Source organism: Alosa sapidissima, chromosome 23 (genome assembly GCF_018492685.1).
Source record: "Alosa sapidissima isolate fAloSap1 chromosome 23, fAloSap1.pri, whole genome shotgun sequence".
Lineage (NCBI taxonomy): Eukaryota > Metazoa > Chordata > Actinopteri > Clupeiformes > Clupeidae > Alosa > Alosa sapidissima.
The window spans coordinates 23,086,546-23,110,136 of record NC_055979.1 but is presented as its reverse complement, the minus strand read 5'-3'; the positions used below and the strand labels follow the sequence as shown (position 1 = coordinate 23,110,136).

At 41.0% G+C, this 23,591-nt stretch overlaps 2 protein-coding genes across 2 annotated transcripts; one reads left to right on the top strand and one right to left on the bottom strand.

Annotated features, from left to right (window-relative positions):
• Positions 1 to 1,311: 1,311 nt before the first annotated feature.
• Positions 1,312 to 19,506, top strand: LOC121699049 (tetraspanin-8-like). The gene is made up of 9 exons (XM_042081647.1): positions 1,312 to 1,439; positions 15,348 to 15,401; positions 15,562 to 15,675; positions 17,168 to 17,242; positions 17,924 to 18,001; positions 18,125 to 18,247; positions 18,391 to 18,432; positions 19,065 to 19,148; positions 19,399 to 19,506. Exons 2-9 carry the CDS (start codon positions 15,348 to 15,350, stop codon positions 19,504 to 19,506), a joined length of 678 nt encoding a protein of 225 aa, XP_041937581.1. The 5' UTR covers positions 1,312 to 1,439.
• On the bottom strand, positions 10,102 to 13,198 carry LOC121698654 (uncharacterized protein K02A2.6-like). The gene has a single exon (XM_042080941.1). It carries the CDS (start codon positions 13,128 to 13,130, stop codon positions 10,218 to 10,220), a length of 2,913 nt encoding a protein of 970 aa, XP_041936875.1. The 5' UTR covers positions 13,131 to 13,198; the 3' UTR covers positions 10,102 to 10,217.
• Positions 19,507 to 23,591: the final 4,085 nt, after the last annotated feature.

The following is a 23,591-nucleotide window of genomic DNA, read 5'->3' as shown; positions in this document are numbered from 1 at the left end:
AAATGTGCACTGTATCATGTAGCCACTCTGCGTCTTTTTATGTTTGCGTCCACATTAAATCCATTCCACTCACGTTATCAGGAGAATACAGTAGCCTAAAGTTTTTTTTTGAACGCTTACTTTGGTCTCATTCATTGGATCCAAATAACAGACATAGCAAACTCCAAGTTATGGTAGGGTAAGTTAAGCTATAAGCACATAGCCAATTAAACATGACCAAGAAAAAAATTAACGGGACACTTTTTGAAACTATTTCAGCTTGTGTAGACCTATCAGTGCTTTCTGAATATATTGAACACACTTTTAGAAATACCGTGATAATACCGAAAACCGTGATGATTTTGGTCACTATAACCGTGAGGTTAAATTTTCATACCGTTACATCCCTACTTATGAACTCATGCTTGTCGGGTCAACGTTAACGATAAGTAAGTTAGGCGTTTGAAGGTTTCAGGACACCAAGCGTTGTTCAATGCAAGCTTTAATGAGTACGAGGGCAGGGACTCAGACATACCAAAACTCAATACACAAGGGGCAGGTCAAGCACACACACACACACACTACACATACAGGGGAGGACGCAGCCCCCCACACAAAAAGGATCACACACAAGGGAGAACTAAAAGGGAAACATGTTACAATAAAGACGCTAACATTACACTCAAAACTAAGGAGAAATACAGACATAAACCCCAGATGTTCGCTCCCGCATCCCAGCATGCCCTGCGTGGGAGAACACTAACAATGTCCTGTGCGCCGACGTTACAGTTACTTGGCAGTCTGAATCATAATTAGGCTACCTTAGCTCTCAGTAAGTTACAGTTTATTATATTCATATGATTTACATAAACTAGTATTGCTAGTCAAACGACAGTAACGTTAAACGTCAACAAGTTAGATTCTACCCCACAAGCCACTGCGGGTACGTTTAATTTAGCGTTAGCACATAAACCTATTAGCTAGCATGCTAAGCATTGAAAATAAATGAGTTCGTAATAGCCACTGTTTTTTATGACCTGACGATCCCTGGAAATGCTTTAAAAACGTGATCAGCCAACTTGGCTCACTTCTTAAGACCCTTGGTATGGTGTTACAATGATGTGGAGACGAAATTTAAATTGTAAGTATGGATTAAATGTGTAATCAGACCAACCGCGAAGCTAAAAACGATGAAGTGAATGGAGTCATTTTAGTTCTTTTCCGAGGGCTGGCGTTCTGTCAAAATCTTTGAACAGACTGCCTGGCTATCTTCCTTAGATTTCGTAGATGTAGTTACTACAGTTTGGAGTCAAAATTTGAAGCGTAAATATTGTAGTGCTGATGAGTAGTTAGGAGACGGGGAGGCTGAGATATTGTTCCAAACTCCGGTAATTTATTTCTCAAAGGATGTACAGGCTGAGGTACGGGTAGCAGGAGGTGTCCACTACGCGGGTCCGGTTGTAAGTATGACACAGAAGGGAGAGGGAGACACAGACACTCTCGCGCGCACACACACACACACGTGCACACGCCGGGAAAACAGAAGACACAGGGGAAAGTCCAACACGGGGGCAAATAGCCTCGGCGCTACAATATGGTTTTAATGTGTATACAGACCAACTGCGATTTTTGCAAGCTAAAAACAAGGAAGTGAATGAATGGAGTCATTACAGTGCATGAAAATAGGTTAGAGGTTGTCGTGTGATAAAATGACTGTTCAAACTTTGAAATTGTTTTTGAATGATATTTCTATCATGAATAACAATAGAGATGGTCTATATTTTCACATTTGGTATCCGCCATATTGGATTTTAAAATGGCCAACATCAAGTTTGTTTGGAATCATGTCAATAGCTTCCTTGACCCTAAAAATTGAGTGTTAGAACTTAAAAGACTGTTTTATCTTGATTTTGAAGTTGTATCAACAATTCTATTAAGAAAGGCAGCCATATTTGAATTCAAGATGGTGGCCACTAGGGGGCGCTATGTGTTGTGGTCCATTTAAATATTTGATCACTAGGGATAGTACTATAACTGTGCCAAGTTTCATGCTTTCTGCAAAAACTGAACGATTCCGGTGCTTAGCCGCTGTACTATTCAGGCCTCTCAGGAGGTGCTGGCCTTTACCCGCAGTCAGAAGAGAGTCAGCAGAAATTGAATTGCCTTTAAAAAATCTGACTTCTTAAAAAAAATCTTAAACTGGCTGCATTACGTGATTATTTCTGAGATTCAGATACGTTTTTAACCATGACGTATATACCAGGGTTGTGCACAGTTCGAATTGCAATTCTGCTTCCTGTTTGCTACTTTAATTGAAATGAAATGAAAAGAATTGAATTGGAATATAAGAGCCAGTTTCAATTCAACTCTGGAATTTTGCACAAGCCTGGTATGTACAGTTACAGTTTGAAAACATATCAGAATATCATAAAGTAATCACTTTATGCAGTCAGCTTAAGACGGCTGCAGGCTACATGAAGTCGAATCGCCCTATTGATTGGCTTTAACACTAGCAACCGCCATAGCAAATGTGTTATTTAGCATAGCAACCACCAATACCCTAGCAACCATTTTAATTTTCCTAGCAACAACCTAGCAAACATCACTATAATATCAACCTAGCAACGCCCTAGCAACACCCTAGCCACCATGCTAAATACCATTGCAACAAGCATGATTACTCTAGCAAACAGCATAGCAACCACATTATTTATGCATTTCAAAAATGAGGTACCGTCGCAATCCTTTTGGCAACCTGCACCTAATCAAACCCACTCTTGCAGTTCCTCGGAAACGCAATTCTAGTTAGTGGGTTTGATCCAGCAAGCCCACAGCATGGCAAAGCACTATGGTTCTTCTTAATGTAACAAGGTGGACCTTAAATGCGTTGCAGGTGACCCAAATAAATGGATAGGAACAGAGAGCTTTGGTCAATAATTGTTTTTTTTTAATTTATTTTTTTAACTGCTTCAGGAGGGGGAAAGGAGACTTGGTCAGGGGGAATGTCAGAACAGAAACAAACAAAAATAACTCAATAAACTTGGGGCTAACACAAAGACAAGGACACAGGGAAAATACCTGGGTACAGCTGTGATTGTCTTTTAAGCACTAGCTAGCAAAATACCGTACACAGTCGCTCAACTAGGAGGGAACAAAACTGTGCTCACACGCACCCACAAGTGCCACTACACTGCAATCATCAGGAGTGAGTAATAAATCACACTAAAGAACACTCATGAAATGGTTTGAAACCCACACTGGCCACTAGGGCATATACTAAGAGGGAGCCTACTGCTATACAGGCATTGGCTAACTAGCAGAATGTTACACAATAGGTCACAGCTAGGAGGGGCAAAGAGACAAGAGGAAACAAATAAAAATATTAAAGCTCAAACCAGTAAAAGGGAGAAAAATCAGGAAGGGAACATTAACTGAGGCAGCCCTCGAGCGGGTGGTTAAGGCTGCTCAAAAACACTGGCCGGCTAGGCCAGTGCCGACAGGGTAGGAGAGGGGAAAAGCAGAAAACAAACAAACTGGGGATGAACAACCAACTAACTCACCCTGACCATAAACCAACCTAGCGCCGCTACTTGGCATTGGAAGGCACAATAATGGGCTAAGGACAGAGCAGGTCACCACTAGGGGCATACAAACAAAAAAACACAAACTAAATGTATTCAGGGGAAAACAGTGGTCAGGCTGTCACGCTGACAGCCAGCTGTGATCTATGGCAAAAAAGAGAACAAGATTTTACTAATAAAATACATCGTTTTCAATTATCACATAAGTCATCATTTTACAGTTATAAATACAAACTTTTAATCAGTACAAAATGTATGCACTTGAATCTTAAAATATAAATAACATACAAATAGATACCTCTTTAGACCCATGTACCAACCCCAATCATTACTACATGGTTAACTGGCAGTACAAATAAGCCATTGCTGCCTACCTTGGCCTTGTTTGTGCTATGGGCAAGATGCCCGAGGAGTCAGAGTGGAGGAGGGAGGGCACGTCGGCTATAAATAAAAAAAAGGAACATTAAGCCCACATAGCTAATGTAAAGGCAAGGCCTGGTTACGGCAGGACAGAACAACAGCCGTAGACGTCATTGAGGCGCTACGAAAACAAAAACATTCAACTAGGCTACTTGCTAGGCTCATTAGCATGCATTGCCTACCTTGATGAACACGGGTAGCCTATTAGTCAATTGTCGGGTGAAATAAGGATTCCAGGGAGCTTTCGTCACACTGCAGTGAGAATGGGCCATACGGCACAGCACAATCAGCCAACATCCTTAAAACCCGCCATGAAGCTAAAGCACTATGAATCATCCCACCGTTATCGTCACTAACCAAGCAGCCCAAGGTTCGTTTGTTAGTTAGCAAGAAAACGAAGATAGCTAAAGCCAACAGACTATGATATTGCAGTTCAAGGTGAAACCGCATACGTTAGCCTAGTATAAAAGTCCACCTACCGATGCCCAGCGTGAGATAAGCACAGAAAAATGCTCCTGTCCTCCAAAGTAGCCTACTGCCAGCGACGGCAACTTGCATCCTACGAGCCTCACAGAACACCATTATATTTCCAAGGAGTGCAGAGTTCTAAGCCATCTGGCAGCTGCCTAATGGGCTGGCCTGGGTTGTCTGTGTATGTGAAGGTGTGTGCATGTAACTTTTGACCTGTTTGTCCGATTTTCATAAATGCTGTACTGTTGGAATCCTTGGATGAAGCCAAGTTCCATGCCCTTGATCAAACCCACTCTTGCAGTTCCTCGGAAACGCAATTCTAGTGTATTATTCCTGTTCACCCACTTTTTGTGCGGACTACTGCTCCTATAGCGTTTGAGCTATCGACGCGGTTCCAACTAAAAATTCAGGCCCGAACCGGTCTAGGTTGCTTGTATTTTTCGTGTGGCTGCCCCTTGTCGTTTTTGTATATTCTCGTTTTTCTCGTTATGCTGACTCTCAAAAATTCACTTCATGAATGAAGCTCAGTTCAGTGCCTAGCCAGCACCAGTTGTAAAGGTCATGTAAAAAAAAAAATTGCGCTGTCCCATCTTTTTTTAATCTACAGTAGACCATGTACATGACCTGTATACACATTTTTGTCTTCAACCCTAGCAACCAGCATAGCATGATTTATCATAGCAACTACCATATCTACCCTAGTAACACCCTAGCAACCATCTTAATCAACCTAGCAACCATCTTAAGTACCCTAGCAACAACCTAGCACCCATCTCTATAATGTCAACCTAGCAACCGCCATAGCAACCAACATGATTACCCTAGCAACCAACATACCAACCATGTTATTTTGCATAGCAACCACCTTATGCACCCTAGCAACCATCTTAATTACCCTAGCAACAACCTAGCAACCTAGTTCCTCGGAAACACAATTCTAGTTTTATTTTGAACTTACAATGAAATTGCAACAATGACTTTGTTTTACACCTAGGCCACATTATTTAAAGTTTTCTGACTTTTCTGATATTAATGCATGTTCCAATGGTTATGAAAACGTGCTAAATAAATGCATGGGCTAATAGCCTACCTCTCACCTCATGTTTCATGTGTATGGCTATTTCCCATATCTTTGTGTGGTCCTTAGTGCCACCAATAATAGGTTATTGATATTGCCTATGCTTGATCATTCACTAGTTGTGGTCCCGGTTGCTGTTTACGTAGCCACAGTCATGCTCACAGACACAGTCTTGACTCTCACTAATGCTAGGGGGACGCGTGGGGCGTGGTGCACTTGTAGGACGGTCTAGCTCTGATTAAAGATAATTGCACACGTAACAGCTAGTGAGCGGAGCTGAGCGGTGAGAATATCCCGCTCCTCGCTCAAGTTCACTTGGCTGCTCCTCCGTTCAAATTTGCGTCAGGTCGCTCCACTCAATTTCCCTCCCGGCTCCACTTAAAAATCCTCCCGCTCTAGTGAAATCGCTTGGAGATAGTCACACTTATCCTGTGAGATAATCTTCACAGTTGGTCTATGCGCCAATTCAGCAACATCCATGAGGTTGCAAAAGGCATTGAAGTCAGAATCTTCATAATGAAGGACAAAACTGAAATCAAGGTTGAGGTTATTCTTCAATTTTCCTTTCAAGTCTTCTACATCTCTTGGCTTTTCATTCAAACTTATTTTTTTATGTCATTTTTGCCCACTATAATCCTCAATGGCCAGGACTGGTCCATGGTTCTGTATGAATAAAAAAGGACATCAGCACAAAATATAATGTCTCAGAGTAAATTACAGTTCACCCTTCACATTGTAGGCTGATAAAGGATAGACATCATTACAATCCTTCAGTGAGGTTAGGACCATGCAACCACTTTTGCTAACTTCAAAAGACCTGAGATGTTCATGGTACCATGCCGTCATCTGTTTACAAACACTAAACTGTTGTCTACAACCAGAATCTTGTGAATCTGTTGAAATTCAGGGAGGCCAGCACAGGAGCCAACAGACAGCACCATGTCAGTAGCATAATCAGTGCCATCTACATGTATAGTGACCGCTTTTGCAGTAAGAACCATTTTTTATGTGGATATCTTGCAAGCAATTGCTGTTGTACACTGTTAGAGAAGGAAGAGGTCATAATGCTCATAACTTTGCCCAGTTCTAGTGCTGGTTTAAAAAATGAAGCACATTCCAGGTAGTAGGCTATTGTCTTCTGATGCCTCTCAGCCACTGTCCAAGCTACATTTTTGAAATTGTGATCTTCACGCTTCCAATTTTCATGCCCATCACCTCTGACAGAACCTTTGGAAAGCGCATATTTAGAAATTATTTGTGGCCGATTTATTTTATTAGAATTTGTGTAAGGGAAATCTTTTATGGCAGCATTCAGCATCTGCAGAGTGAAAAACTTTTTTTAATTAAGTTGTTCAATCAAAGAGACAGCTCAGAGGGAATGATGCCTTCCAAAAGATCATGCAAAATGTCTGGTGGGTACCCACCGATGACATGGAAAAACTGCAAACTATCAGTAAGAGGGCCACTTCTTCTTTTTCACCCTACTCTTTTGCCAACTGTGCATCCTGCTGGATGGTCATCTTTCGTCCTCAATGTGAAGTAACCAGAACTAACTTCATGTTCCTGTCACATGTCACATCGAGTAGCCATGCAAAAGCGGCACATCTTGTCTGACACACAATTTTCATGGAATCCAGCTAATGAATGCACTCCTAAGCACCCAATATACACCACAAAGTTTGTGCAATTTTTTTGAAGTGCCGAGTGGGTTTTCAACCTCAAAATCATCAATGTAAAGGCATAAGGCAATACGGAAATTTTCCTCCATCAGTAAGGCATTTTCTCTGTAATAAGAGCCATCTCTGAAAGTTGCATACTGTATCCTTCCAAATTACAAGGATGCCCGCTTTGCTGAGCAAAGTCTGAAGCATTTCCAAGGTGGGAATATACACAAATGTTTTCTTGGTGCTTGTGAGAAATTCCACAGGCTCAACAATGGTTCTTGTGCCATGTACAGTATGTAGCTCTTCTGTGTGAAGTTGAAAGGGAACCTCCGTCCTGTGTGTGTTTTGCAATTACATTACTGTCTGAAACAGCATTTCTGTAACTATAGACAGGTCAGCACCAGGATAGTGGTTCAGGACTATTTCATGAACAGCAGCAAAAAGAAGTGGCTTTGAAAGGTCTATGATCTGGTTTACTTGCCGTAATATGTCTTGCAATGCACTCTCAGGTATATGAAGTATTGTTCGCATTCTAAGAAGCAGGGATGCAAAATATTCGTTTAGGAAAATACCCTGCTTTGTGTAAACGTAGTCTGAGTGTCGCGACTGGCGATGAAACCAGCAGTTTTTCGCAGAAACATGCGAAGATCTGTCTCTTAACTTTTAATTAATGATTATTATAAACGGGGATTTCACTCTTCTCATATATTTTTTTTAAAACAAGTGAATGGTTTTACAATGTTTAAGTCAAGCTTTGGTTGGTTTAGATACAACTGAACGTATGCAAAATTTAAAGTAGCCTAATAGATTAACTTTGATTTGCTATGCTGCATATGGGACAATAGATGCACATAGTAAATTATATGAAGTAGGCCTATTAAAATATTTAAAGTCAACGTTTGACAAAATATTGAAGGGAATCCAGTCCAGTACACATGTCTTTGGCTACTACAGACACAGGCAAAGAACAGTCAGCCTCAGCCAGTAGCACAACTAGATATGTACAGCCAGCGTCAAAAGCAAGCACCCCAGACCCTAAAATTGATTTATAGCTGTGTAGGTGATTCAAACACAATTATATTTCTTTCCACAAAAAATATATTTGGTAACTTCTGTAGACATCCAAAATGGGATGGGATGATTGTATTGGAAGCACTGGGGTGTCAGATGTTACTGTGGTAACTTGTATAATAACCAGGACCACAAAGGATGTTGTACCGAGTGGTAGCTTTTATATGAAATGTAATCACATGAATGCTGTAGTATAAGAGCGCTAGTGGAACAGCACGTTCTTCTTATAGGAGACTTCCCTAGAACACATTTTCAAGGAGGCAGTGCAAAACTAACTATCTAAAAGCATAGACTCCACCTAGTGGTAAGAAATGTAATTACTATTCGTAAGTATACAACACTCCTCCCCTACTAAATTCCAAAATTCTCCCAATGCAAATAAACTGGAAATTTTAAACTAATGTGGTGTCATTTCTTTCTTACACATTAACTCATTATACTTCTTCAAAACACAAATCATATTATTTGGCATACACTCTTACAATCTAGCATATGCACATTCCACTGAACACATTCAGATTAATTAAACATTCAGTCTATCTGGAGGCTTCCGATCACGCTGTGACCTGCGAACTATCTCCGGTGCTGTTGCTGGCACAGCTGGTGTAGGTGTTTTGGGTGGATCTGGTACAAGAGTCACAAGAGGGGTCTGTGTGTCTGTCAGTGGTGGAATGTAACGAAGTACAAATACTTCGTTACTGTACTTAAGTAAATTTTCCACGTATTTGTACTTTACTTAAGTAAAATTTATAGTGCATACTTTTGACTTTTACTTCGTTACATTTTACAGCAATTATCTGTACTTTTACGCCGCTACATTTCTACAACACCATCGTTCCTTTTTACGATACATTTTATGATCAGGTTTTTTTTTCTCTCTGACAAACACGTTTGTTTTACCAGGGGGCGGGGTTGCTACCAAAGATACTGGAGCGCTACATGCATTCTTAGAAACATAAGCTTCTAGTCTAGACCAGGCAAAGCGTGAGCTTGTAGCCATCTGCATTCGGTAGGCTATATTCACCAGACCCATGGCTACACTGTACATGCAACTGTGTTCTGTGCCTTTCTCTGTCTGTTATCTGCAGCGTTAGGGCCTCCTCTCCGATGAGATTGCTATCCGCGGATCAGTGAAGTTACAGGCTATGCCCATGCTTCTGTCACACGTCTGATCATTTGCGGCACAAATATTAATGAACCGGTGGCCGGAAAAAAACGTAACATTTTCCAGATTAGGAAATATTCCTTAATTGTGTGTGATCAAATAAAGATGCATAGCCTACAATTGGGGGGTAGTAATGTGAGCGCTCATTCAATGTCTATGCGTCTGAACCTAATCATAAAGACACCTTTCTCAGCAACTTTTCTGTTCAATCAGCATAATTGGCATTACGATCCACCCGACGTTTCCCTTGTCTACCCCGTTAAACTTCAGGCTCTCGTGTTTTGCTGACTGATATTACTCAGCAGATCACCCTAGTTAGATAACCAGAATTACAGTCTCTAGAATTGTAGGTCAGAATGTAAACTGGGCCACAGATGGTAAGCACAATTGCATTAGCTTAAAACTATCTAGTCGAGTATAACCTAAAACTAGCTTAATTAAAATGCCACAGCCCATACTGATTTTTCGTTTTAGAATATAGTATATAAATCATTATGCAAATACTTTTACTTTTAATACTTAAAGTACATTTAAAAGCAGGTACTTTTTACTTTTACTTAAAGTAGGGTTGTCATTGTGGTACTTTTACTTTTACTAAAGTAAATATTTCTCTGTGTATTTGTACTTTTACTTAAGTACTGAGTTTCAGTACTTCCTCCACCACTGGTGTCTGTGATCAATTGTCCATCCTCTCCCGGGGGCACAGACATTTCTTCAAGTGACTTTTCCTCTGGTGAAGCTTCCCCAGTAGTCTGACTCACCAAGGGGAACTCTGAGGTGCTACTGACCTATGGGCCTGTATCATGACGCAGGCGTACGTGGTCCTGATGTCTGCGGAACACTCGTCCATCAGTCAGTTCTACGACGTAGGAGAGAGGACCTCTTTGTGTCAAGATAACCCCCGGCAGCCATTGCTGATTAGAGTTATTGCTGAAATTCTTAACGTCACCTGGTTTCAGCTGTCTCTGTCGTGCATGTTGATCGTGACCTTCCTTCTGTCTTTCCTGCTTTCTCAGCACAGTAGCCTTAGTGTCTGGGCGCAGCAGGTCCAACTTTGACTTAGGCCTACGTCCCATCAACATCTCTGCTGGAGTACGTGCAGTAGTGGTTTGCGGTGTAAGGCGATATTTAAACAGGAAACGTGAAAGTCTGGTGCTAAGAGAGTCACCTTTCATCCTTTTTAGACCCTCCTTCACTGTCTGGACAGCTCTCTCTGCCAATCCATTCGAGGCTGGGTGGAAAGGAGCTGTACGAATGTGTCGGATGCCATTCTGTTCCATAAACTCACCAAACAGCTCACTGGTAAACGTCGGACCATTATCTGTGACTACTGCATCTGGCAACCCGTGGATTGCGAACACTTGTCTGAGCTTGTCTATAGTTAAGGGGGCTGTTATGTTGTTCATGATGTGAGCGTCTATCCACTTGGAGTGCGCATCCACTATTATGAGGAACATCTGCCCCATGAACGGACCAGCAAAGTCCAGATGTAGCCTTGACCAGGGGTGGTCTGGCCACTCCCATGACTGCAAAGGGGCTGGTGGCGACATGTGTTGATTTGACTGACATTGTGTACATGCCTTTACCTTGTTCTCCAGGTCTAAATCCATTCTTGGCCACCAGACGTAGGATCTCGCCAGGCTCTTCATTCGTGACACTCCTGGATGGGTCTCATGTAGTTCTTCCACGATGTGTGAGCGTCCCGGGGGAGGTACAACTACCCTCGAACCCCAGAATATGCAGCCATCCTGCAGGCTGAATTCTGTCTTGCGTTTGGCATATGGTTTCAGTTCCTCACTGACAACCACACTGGGCCAGCCCTGCAACAGGTAAGTCTTTACTTTGGACAGCACTGGGTCTCTCTCTGTCCACTGCTTGACCTGGGCTGCCTTAACAGGTGTCTCTGACAATTTCTCTAATGAAAAGACAGTCTCTGGAGGTACGTATGTTGAGACAGGCGCCTCCGGCAATGGCAGGCGACTCAACGCATCAGCGTTTGCGTTGTCTTTTCCAGCTCTGTATACTATTGTGTACTGGTAGGCTGACAAGATTAGTGCCCACCGTTGGATTCTGGCTGACGCTAGCGGCGGAATGCAGCGTGTTTCACTGAACAGACTCATCAGTGGTTTATGGTCAGTGTGGATTTTGAAAACACGTCCATATAAATACTGATGAAAACGCTTTACTGCAAAAACAATAGCAAGACCTTCTTTGTCCAACTGTGAATAACCTTTCTCTGCAGCCGTCAGCGTCCGTGAGGCGAATCCAACAGGTTTCTCTGAGCCGTCTTCCATAACATGCGAGAGGACCGCCCCCACCCCATAAGGCGACGCGTCACATGAGAGAACAATGTCTTTATCGGGATCATAGTGAACTAACAGTTTTGCTGAATGAAGGAGCTCTTTCACCTCCTTAAACGCTTTCTCCTGCCCCGCACCCCACTGCCACTTTGTGTCATTGTGCAGCAGCTTGTACAGAGGTGCTAACACTTTTGATAGATCCTGCAGGAACTTCCCATAGTAATTCACCGTGCCTAGAAACGAGCGGAGTTCTGTGACATTCTTTGGGCTTGGGGCGTCCTTGATAGCCCTCACTTTGTCCTCCACTGGGCGAAGACCCTCTGCTGTGATTGTATGTCCCAGATACGTCACACTTGGTGCCACAAACACACACTTTCCACGTTTCAGACGCAGCCCTGCATCTGAGAGTCTCTTTAGTACCTGCTCTAGGTTTTCAATGTGCATAGCCTCAGTAGCCCCCGTTATTAAAATGTCGTCTAAATATGCGGCTACATGAAGAATCCCTTGCAATAGAGTGTCCATTGTCCTTTGAAAAATAGCGGGACTAGACGCTACTCCAAACACTAGGCGATTGTACTTGAATAATCCTTTGTGTGTATTTATTGTGACGAATTCTTTTGATTTCTCATCAAGAAGTAGCTGCTGGTAACCGTGGCTCATATCAAGCTTTGAGAACAGTTTACCTCCAGCCAGTGTTGCGAACAGGTCATCCACCCGTGGCAACGGGTACTCCTCCAGCTTTGAGACTTGATTCACAGTAACTTTATAGTCACCACAGATCCTTGTGGTTCCATCAGGCTTCAACACGGGAACGATAGGTGCTGCCCACCTTGAAAACTGGACAGGCTCAATGATGCCCAGCGCCTGTAAGCGCTCCAGCTCCTCCTCCACTTTGCTTTTCATCGCATAGGGCACCACTCTGGGCTTGAAGAAACGTGGCGCTGCATCAGGATCTACATGGAGCTTCACAGTGACTCCCTTTAGTGTGCCCAGTTCATCTCTGAACACATCACTGTATCGGTGCAGAATGTCCTCTGTTGTGTGTGCATACTTGATCTCATGCCAATTTAGCTTAATTTTGCGTAGCCAGTCACGGCCCAAAAGACTAGGCCCACTACCTTTAGCTATGACTAGTCTGCCTTCAGCCCTCTGACTTCCTACTGAAATGTTCACATGTAACACCCCCAAATGAGGTATGGCCTGACCTGTGTATGTCCTTAGTTTGAGATTCGAAGGCTTAATAGGAGGTGGCTTATGTCCCCATGTCCTCCTGTAGGTCTCCTCACTGATGACCGATGCTGTAGCCCCAGAATCAACCTCAAACTTAATGTCTTGTCCTTCAACAGTCACTGTTGCATAGTAGGGCATAGGTGGTCCCTCATCAGTGTCCACTGTAAACATGTTGAATGCAAACGCTGCCTCTCCGTCATCTTCCTTGACGTGATGTGTGTGTGCTTGAGCCTGCCGGGCTTTCCATGTTTCATTCTTAGCCTTATTTTTAGCACTCCTGCACTTTTTAGCTAAGTGTCCTTTAGCTACTGCAGGTATGACAAACCGTTTCTTTAAATTTACAGTCATTAGCATAGTGTGGCCCTCCACACCTAAAACATTCCACTTTCTTTGATGACTTTGCAGCCACTGACTGCGATCCAGCCTGACCCTTTTGAATGTCTTTGGCATTATTTGCCGCCATTTCCATTCCAAACGATATTTCTAGCGCTTTCTTGAAAGTCAGTGGTGGAGTTTCCCCCAGCAAACGGCACTGTATGGCGTCATTATTAATGCCGCATACTAATCTGTCACAGAGCATGTCATCTAAGACGTCCTTAAAATCACAATGTTCTGACAGTTGCCGCAATTCTGCAACAAAATTAGCTACAGACTGACCTGACTTCCGAAAATGGCTGTGAAATTTGAAACGTTGGACTATTACTGACGGTTTTGGATTGTGGTGATTCCCGACGAGCTTGACCAGTTCAGTATATTCAATTTCCCCCGGTTTCTTCGGTGTAGCTAAGTTCCTTATCAGCTTAGTCTTAGCTCCACACACACTCAGGAGAATGGCGCGCTTTCTAGCCTCCTCTGCAATTCCATTTGAAAAAGTGTCCCAACCTTTCCTCATACTCTGTCCAGTCCTCGTCTCCTTCCACAAATTCACCGATAGTCCCAAACGTAGCCATTTGAATGCTGTGCTCTTCTCCTTGTCCTTGTCGCTTCTCTACAGCCACTGGCGCTCTGATTCTCTCTTCACCGTGCTCCTCTGCACTGCTCGAGCTTCCACTCATGAAGATAGTCGCAAGTTTGCTAGCTAGCACACTGTGTTTAGCTAACACTGAAAACAAAACGCGATAGAAAAACAATTCCAGTTCACCTTGTCGCCAAAAATATGTGGTAACTTGTATAATAACCAGGACCACAAAGGATGTTGTACCGAGTGGTAGCTTTTATATGAAATGTAATCACATGAATGCTGTAGTATAAGAGCGCTAGTGGAACAGCACGTTCTTCTTATAGGAGACTTCCCTAGAACACATTTTCAAGGACGCAGTGCAAAACTAACTATCTAAAAGCATAGACTCCACCTAGTGGTAAGAAATGTAATTACTATTTGTAAGTATACAACAGTTACATTTTGGCCCACAGAGTAGGGCCCCTTCGCAGAATTTTGCCTAGGGCTCCATGGAGGTCTGAACAGGCACTGGTTGTAGCAAAGCTCCACTTTAACCTGCAAGAGCTGACCCTAGAGGTGTTGTCCTCTGAGCTGCTGCAGAGGGTGAAGGTGGATTTTGCTGAGGCTAAATTAAAGAACAGGGCACTGAGGACAGGAACTTAAATTCATTAAAAATACAGGTGGACTGCTGCACACATGCAGAGACACAAAAATGAAGACACTGCAGACAAGTCCCCAATAAACTGAATCACTATAAATCACTGTATCTATTTGAGCAGTTGAATGTTAATGCATGGCGTTTATTTCACACTCTCTTTTGTTGTTTACATAAAACAAGTTATTTATGCTTGTTAATAACTTAAATGTGTATTTTTGGCATTCATTTACATGTTTATTTATTTTTATGTGAATTTACTTTGCACATTTTCAGTCCAGAAATGTTAGGCAAGGCAGGTTCTCTTTGCAAGGCAGGTTCATCTGGTCAGTTTTTGAAAAGACACCCCAATGTATTGAATAAATACCAATACTGTGAACAAACACTTTTAGCCTTTCCAGGAACATGTTTCCTCTTCTGTTACACGTACATCATGATATATCATCTCAAATTGTCTTGTAATGAATAGAGTATTTCAAAATCACTGTATCATGATACCATCGTTATCATGGCCAAAATTGTATTGTAGTTTAGAGTAGACCCACATCAGAGTCCTATGTAATTATTCTTGCCTCACTAAATGCTGCAAAGTGTCCTCCTTTTTGGCGTTATGGAAATGGCCACCCTACGCACTCCATCCATTTAACACCCAATTTCCCCTTTAAGTATGCCAATGCTATGAATGGTAAGGATTTAACATTTCCTAGTGCCATTATCTGCCCTTTGTTAACTTACCTTACCAGTATTTTCACACTCTTCTTTAATGTTTCTTATTTTCCCTTTTTTATTTCAGATGATAGGCATTCTGCTTATTGTTCTCGGTAGGATTGCAAGCTCCAGGGTTACGGTAAGGATAAGGTTTTTGTTTATTTTTATAGAATCATCAGTATAAAAACTGTTGTCAGTAGGGATGTTTTTTTTTACCATTGAAGATTTAGCAGTTTAGGACTACCTCAATGTCAATATATCAACATGTGAAAGCAAAGATGATTGTTTTTCTTCATCAGGAAGAAGAGCGAAGTGGAATGGTAATGGTTTACCTTCTAGGTGGAGCTATCGCTGTCATATCCTGGGTTGGAGTGTTCGGTGCAAAACGACAGAAGACGTGTGCCTTGAAAATGGTAGGAACATTAGAAATCAGTAGTACAATTTTGACACATGCAGTGGCATTTTCAAGCCTGAACAAAACTGTTCAGGAATAATTTGAGCAGTGGAACATGTGTAGTGTTTCATTACCAACTACAGTAGGGACAGGAACAGGCACGCAGGACGAAAGAAACATACAGTTTAAGGCCTGTTTCACACCGGATGAGTGGAACGTAGCGTGTCTGTTGCGTGCCGTTTTCTATGTCTTTGCTTACCAGAAATGTGTCTGACGCGGTGCTGCAGTGGCCTCTCTGCCAATTAAAGGAGAATTCCGGTGTGATATTGACCTAAAGTGTGTTGAAACATGATACCGAGTGTTTCGTTGTGGTGCCTCGGGCATCGGCCTAGCCATGAAAATAAATCACTGTTTCACACCATTTACGAGGCTCAAAGTAGCTCCATACTTCATTGGTAGACTTTGGTAGGGCCTTGAATTTAAAACGAGACATGGAGAACTTTGAAAAAGCACCGGTAAATTATTTACAAGACGATTTATACTGACAGTACCTTAAGGAATTTTACCGTTCGACGGCATCTTGAATTTAGTCACGATAAGTAGAGCGACGAGGCACCACAACGAAACCCTGTTGGTAGCATTGGCTAACTAGCGCCAGATTTCTGAGTGCAGGGGACAAGCGGAGGTGAGCTATGAGACATACGTTCACACTCGTATCATGTTTCAAGACACTTTAGGTCAAAATCACACCGGAATTATCCTTTAAAACGTCTCTTTATTTTTTTCTTCACTGTTTTAAATGGAAACGCTTCCAACACGCTTGCGTGTCACGTGAAAATTAGTTGTCGGTCCTATTTCTAGCATGCACGCGTTTTCGGCGCGACTCAAGACGCGCCTGAGACGTGTGTGTCACGCAGGCGGTGTACAAGCTCTAACTTGTTAACATGGGAGCCGAAAAACAGACACGTCATGCAGCTGACACGCTCACGCCACGCACCCGGTGTGAAACAGCCCTAAAGGTGCTATAAGCGATGCAGGATAACATCACATGGTGAGGTGATGTTAGCTGTACGTGACAAAAAATGTTTTAGCTTAGAAACTGTGTTACATTGCTCGTAGCACTGTTAAGCCAGGGGTTCTCAAATGTTTGGTGCCAAGGACCCCTTGTGGACAATTAAGCATACTGTATATAGATGCCATTGTATTCTCAAGCCAGGTTCACCACCCTGTGATTTTTGGCTGGTGTGTAACTTGGTATTTTGTAAACTTTGGATTTTTCATCACTTGATTGTGTGGCCAGACAATGAGAATGTCATAATCATATCAAGGCTAAATGTTAATTGGGGTGGGAGCTATAGACACAATTTGCTTTTTATTAGTTTTAAGGGTCATGATCTATTCTAGATCATCACATCATCAAAGAGATGCAGTTTTTTAATGATAAAGCACAGCTTTCAAAGCAAAAGATTTAGCGGACCAGTTAAATCACTGAATGTCTTTTTGTTTTTCAGTTTTCTGGACTTGTATGTATTGGGATGGTCATCTGTGTAGTTGGAGGCCTGTACATAGCAAAACAAAGGTCCATGGTAAGTCGGTGACAAACATGTACTATTGTATTGGAATTTACTTCAATTTACACAAATTAATGTTTGCACATAGCCTGGTTAGCGCTACCACTTCTCAATGAGACGTGGTCTGGGAACCAAACGTTAATTTTATCGTATTTGAAAAAAATGCCCAGATCCGTTTACTGGGTGCCACGAATGTCTATCAAATGCGTCTGTGCATAGCTCATCATCGTCTTGCTTTCCCCCCTTGTTCTGTGATTGGTCCCCTATCTCAGGCGAAAATTTGCTCCTTGGTCTCCAGGCTGCCTTAGCAGCGTGAATCAAATCGCGCGCAAGGCAGCATGGGAACACCCAGGCTAGTTTGCACACGTTTTGACACAAAATTGAGTGTTAAACATAAATATGTAATATTTGAATGACAAAATTGTCAGCCTGCTCTTTTCCAATTGCTGCCACCATTGTGCCCTTTAATAAATCATTCAACCCGGAGTTGCTCTGGTGAGACTGGCCCTTGTAGCAAAATGTAAGTCGCTTAGGGAAAAAAATGGCAAATGAATGATGTATTGGTGAATCTTTGAATGTGGTAAAACTTTGCCATTTTCTACCAAAGGTGCTCTTTGCACACTTACTGGTATACAGAAAGTCTATGATTTCAGGTGTAGGGCCTAACGGCGTACTAATATGAATTCTTACACTTAGATCACTGGAGCTTTTGAAGAACTGTCCGAAGATGCAAACATGAAAGAGATAATTAAAGTTGCTCAAGCTGAATATAAGGTAAACAATTACCCTTCTCCTTGTTAGGGTATATATTGTCTATAAAAGCCCTTAAGAGCATAAAAGTTTTTTGAGCAATGATACAGAATGTATAGAATTGACTTATTCACATCTGTATTTCAGTTTGAATGTTGCGGAACAAGTAAGGACTACACGGACTGGGGCCCAGAAATTCCAGATTCCTGCCATTGTGCTGCAGTCCATCAAGGCACTGCAACATGTTACCAAGTGGAGGTGACCAGAGAGGTGAGAGAGAGAGAGAGAGAGAGAGAGAGAGAGAGAGAGAGAGTGAGTATGTATTGTTTGTGTGTGAGAGAAACAGACTATGTGTAGCTGCATTTCAAAACTCTCCATTTAAATATCTAATAAATTCATTTGACATTTTTCAGTTACAACCGTGGATGTCTGAACCAGTTGAGGTCTACAAAGAGGTAAACCGAGCATACACCCTGTTGGAAGACTGTCATTGCAATTTCATGACAATGAATAAATATAGATAATGCTAAACAAAACTGATCTGGTTACATTGTAATCATACAAATATTTCAGTGTAACTATTAATTATTACCATGCTGCAGTGGTTAGCATTACAGACTTGAATATTTGACCACATTAATAATTTTTGAATGACTTCTTGTATTGCTTGAAAGGGTCCGCTAAATACCACCTATGCAGCTCTAACGCAAACATACAGTACTCTGCTACTCTAGCATGTGCCCAAATCACATTATTATTGTAATCTAAATACAGGTGATCCCGTTCAAAGTGTACTGTAGGCTATATCCCTGATATCACCATCAAAAGTATGAACCCTCAATATGTAAGAATGGACTATTCTGAGTATATTTCATTATTATGGGGCACAATGAAATAGAGTTTGAAACTGAGGTCCTGTAAACACATACCAAACATATTCCACTGGCAGTTCTCTTGCATGCTGCTGAACGCATATTTTTGTGGTGGATATCTGTGAATGAATTTTGAGTTTGTTTTTACTTGTTTAGCTTTGTAATCTTTATCATAAGACTAGTCACATTGTTGGTTTCATTTGCTTTATTTTAAGTCATGTGTTCCTTACCTGTTGCGGATTGTGAATAAAGGGATTGATATCTTGGTTAGGATATGCTTCGGATTTGCACTAGTGGCGGTAGGAACTCTATTTGCTTCCAGTCTTTTTTCATAATTATTGTTTATCTTGTATTTCTAATTAAAGTAAATAGATAACTCCATTGAAATGTAATGTTGAATCAAACTATAACTAAGTTTAATTTCTAAATAATTTGAAATAAGTACATACAGTATACAGTGAAAAAATCCCCTTCAAGTAACATTAACTTTCTAACTGTCTTTATAACTTTCTAATCTGACGTTACCTTTTCTTGCACTCTAATCTCCAGCTCATTGGAATGATCATGGCCTTAGTCATGGTCTCACAAATCAATAGCGTCAATGAAGACCCCAGAGGTCCTCCACATCATGCTCTCCAAAGATCAGCGTTTGTCTGACAATTTGTCAGCCAAGTTTTTTATTTTTATTTTTTAGGATTTGATATAACAATATTTTGCTCCAAAATGGTATGAGGATTTATAAAAGGAATGAACAACTTGGCTTACTATGCTTTTGACTTGATTTCACCTATACACTGTAAACCCAGATTTAGTTCTACAGTAATAAAACTTTTAGGTGGTCATTACTAATGTTTGTGTGTTTTACTTTCTCATACTTACTCATTTCTCATACTTGTTCACTGTTTCTGCACATTCAATGACTACACAAAATATGGAACCTGATATACAATCCAAATAGTCTAAAATATGGAACCTGACATACATTCCAAATAGTCTACAAGAAATCTCAGAAATTCATATGCATTCTGGGTAACCAAAAGTACTATGGCAAGTTTCCATAGGGCATTACAAAACGCATGGGCATACCTTGGCAAATAATGGTCTAAAGTACTACTGTTTCATTCTATATTGATCTACTTTTGCACACAGCTTCACAAGACCTGGTGCTAGGGGTGTTTCTAAAATCATATCAAGTACTCAAAAGACTACAATCTTTCAAGAATCTTCCCCAAATCTTGTCAAGGTTGTTTGGTGTAAGGAGGCCATAAGCAAGATTTACTTTTAAAATGTGTTACTTTCATTTATATGTTATACAATAATTCTGATATGTCTGTCATAGGAACTGCCTGATTGTTCTCTTCATCGGATGTTCTCCATTTTGATGCACCCAAATGTGAAGTATGATATTGATACAATCATTCTGATATACAGCTCTTGAAAAAATTAAGAGACCACTGCACATTTTTCTGATGTCATCCTCCGGTTGCTGAGTGACATTCCAATGAGTTGACGGCAATATTAAACATTAAGAGACCACTGCGAATTTGAATATGACCATCAACTCATTCGAATTTTCAGTACAAGATTACTAGATGTTATAGATTAAATGTTATAGATTAAAATAGGTTATAGATGTTATAGGTTAAAAATGGACTTATCTAGTTAAAACGTTTCATAGCTTAGTGAAGGGTGTAGTAGTTTTGGTTTGAATAGTGTTTATATGATCACATGGTGCCATGGTAATAGCCACAAAGGTTACAAGGAGGAAAGCAGAGCGAATATGAACATGTTTCATGCCTATTGCACTGTGAGCACAACTTTGACCCAAATATCGTTAATGACAGATAACTCCAGTTTTGGAAAGCTTGGCCAGGGCAGGGAGTATAACTATCTAACGTAATGGTGACTGTAAAATGACTATAACCAGCCCATGTATAACCTGTCTTGAATCCGCAACATAACATTATCACATTTACTTTGACTGAGTTCAAATGTGAATTGTAAACCCCATACTGAACTAATCAAAACAGCTATAACGTGGTAAAATAGTCACCAGTGCACCAAACCAAACTAATATTATTGAGATCGGCCACATAGAATACAACCCCACCATCTATCTGAGTGAACATTTTGAAAGTAGGTCAGTAACAAGCTGTATTCCAATTTACAGGATGTGGTTGTTGTTTTAGGTTGTGTTTGACTTCAGCAATAGTCTAGGTCAGTGGTTTTCAAAGTGAGGGCCAGGGGGGTGCCAGGGGGGCCTCAGCAAGTTGGAAGCAACTTGCTGCAACAAATAAATACATTTGAAAAATGTAAAATATACCTATTACTATGAGGGTTGTTATACAATTCCATTATAATAATGTGACGCATATCTGAACATTATATTTCCCATGATAATGACTGGGAATAATAGTAGAGTGATAGCTCTCATATAGCAGAAAGCCCCAAATACAATTTTTACACACTGTATGCTCCATTGCGAAGTGCTTACAAATGTATTTTTACATTTGCCGTAGTATTCTCGATGGGTTTAATAACACATCAAGAGGGTCCTTAGCCAGAACCTAGTGGTATTTGGGGGGCCTTGTTGTGGAAAAGTTTGGGAACCCCTGGTCTAGGTTATGTAACGAGAAAGAAAATACATCTTTTAAGATATTTAATTGAACTATGTTCCCACTTGTAACTGTTCAGCATTTTGAATGAGAACATATTATTTTAATCTAACATGAAGAGCACTGGTGAGGAGGTCATACTTTTGCCTCGGTCTGTACCAGGGAAATAATCTTTATGTTCAAATAAGTTACTCACTACATATAGATTGATGGAATGCAGTGTATTTATGATGTGTTCTTGTTTACATTTCAGTATGTACAATTTCAATGACATTAACACATCTGTAGAAAGTTACCTCGAGCAATTCCTTCCCTGTCTTTGAATGCCTTTGAACCTTTTACGTCAGAAAATGGCTGTGTCATCCAGTAGTGTTTATGTTTTTGTATTGTGGTGGTACTGATTGGATATTGGATAGAAGTCTGTCTCTTATAAATTGTTGGAAATTGCCTTTGGTCTGGTCAAATTATAGCTGACTTACCAAGCATTTACAACAGGTAAGAGGAAGTGACTGAAGTGGCGATTTGTTAAAGTTCTTAATGTATGTAAAATTCAGACTTTATATGAAAGCCTTCTGCAAATCCTGGATAGCTCAGTCAGTAGAGACTTTTAATCTGAGGGTCCAGGGTTCATGTCCCTGTTCAGGCGATTTCTTGGGCAGCCGTGGCCTACTGGTTAGCACTTCGGACTTGTAACCGGAGGGTTGCCGGTTCGAACTCTGACCAGTAGGCACGGCTGAAGTGCCCTTGAGCAAGGCACCTAACCCCTCACTGCTCCCAGAGCGCCGCTGTTGTTGCAGGCAGCTCACTGCGCCGGGATTAGTGTGTGCTTCACTTCACTGTGTGTACACTGTGTGCTGTGTGTGTTTCACTAATTCACGGATTGGGATAAATGCAGAGACCAAAATTTCCCTCACGGGATCAAAAAAGTATATATACTTATACTTCTGTCTTCAGCCCCAACAAAATGTACCAAAACATACTGTATCTGTACTGTATGTATTCATCACGTAAGCCTACCTCAAAGTCTGTTGCCCGCCATTTTGAGGAAACGTGTCTTTCAACCCAGAAACCACAGCAAATACGCAAAATTTGCACTCGTTTCAGTGAGGTGGGTTTCAGTGGTTGTCAGATGGTGTTAAGCACACCCCTAGTATGTTAAATTATCATGGAGGCAGGCAGATTTTTATTTTTATAGGCCAGTTATTTCATGGATCCAAGATAATATGCATCCTGATAAAGTTCCCTTGGCCTTTGGAATTAAAATAGCCCCACTCTTCACCATACCTAGATTGGCATGGTGTATTTCAATTTGCCTAACAGCTGGTTTGATTTGCATTGAGAGATTATCTTATGGAAAGTACCCCAAGCCAATCTCAAGGTATGGTGAAGGGTATGTGATGATGTGGGGCTATTTTAATTATTTTAATTCCAAGGAAAATCATAGTATCTGCCTCTATGGGAATTTAACATAGGGGTGAGGGTTATGCCCCCTGTATTTTAAGGAAGACCATTTATTTATTTACCATACATTATTCATTCACAAAGAAAATTGGTGTCCTTAAAAGTTTTATTTTTCCTCATTTTCTTAATTAAGGCATTAAGATTAATTTCCAAAAGATGATTTTTAATTCCACATTATACTCAACTTTGGCATGGGTATCTTAACTTATGCACAGCATATATCAATATAGCATGATAATGAGTATGTGTAGCTGCATCTAAATCCCCATTTAACCATCCAATTAATTCTTTGACATGTCCCAGTCACACAATTGGATATCTGTGTAAGAACCACTTATCAGAACCAATGAGGGAACTGGAAGTGGTCGAAGGAAATCGTGAAGCTCTCCGCACACTGCTGAAGATATAACAATCGATTATAATTGTGAGTGATGTGTTTTTGTTAAAAATATGTATTTATTTATTTATGAGATTTTCCTTCAAGGTTGCTTACTAATGGGAAGCCGTCCTGGCATGACATCGTCAGGCTGAACCTGAACCTTCAATCACGTCAGATTCAGGAGCAATGAGGCTAGAAAGGGTTAATGTTTTGTGTTCAGAAAACTGAGGTTTGCTCATAACCGTACATTCTCTTTCAGTTATGTTTACTCAACGTTAACCAATAGA

Bases quoted from the DNA above. Each gene is read 5' to 3' on its own strand.
- LOC121698654 (XM_042080941.1), bottom strand. From the start codon at position 13,130: ATGTTTACAGTGGACACTGATGAGGGACCACCTATGCCCTACTATGCA.
- LOC121699049 (XM_042081647.1), top strand. From the start codon at position 15,348: ATGATAGGCATTCTGCTTATTGTTCTCGGTAGGATTGCAAGCTCCAGG. The intron at 18,248-18,390 runs GTGAGAGAGAGA...GACATTTTTCAG, and splicing joins AAGTGGAGGTGACCAGAGAG to TTACAACCGTGGATGTCTGA. The intron at 19,149-19,398 runs GTAGGAACTCTA...TCTAATCTCCAG, and splicing joins TCGGATTTGCACTAGTGGCG to CTCATTGGAATGATCATGGC.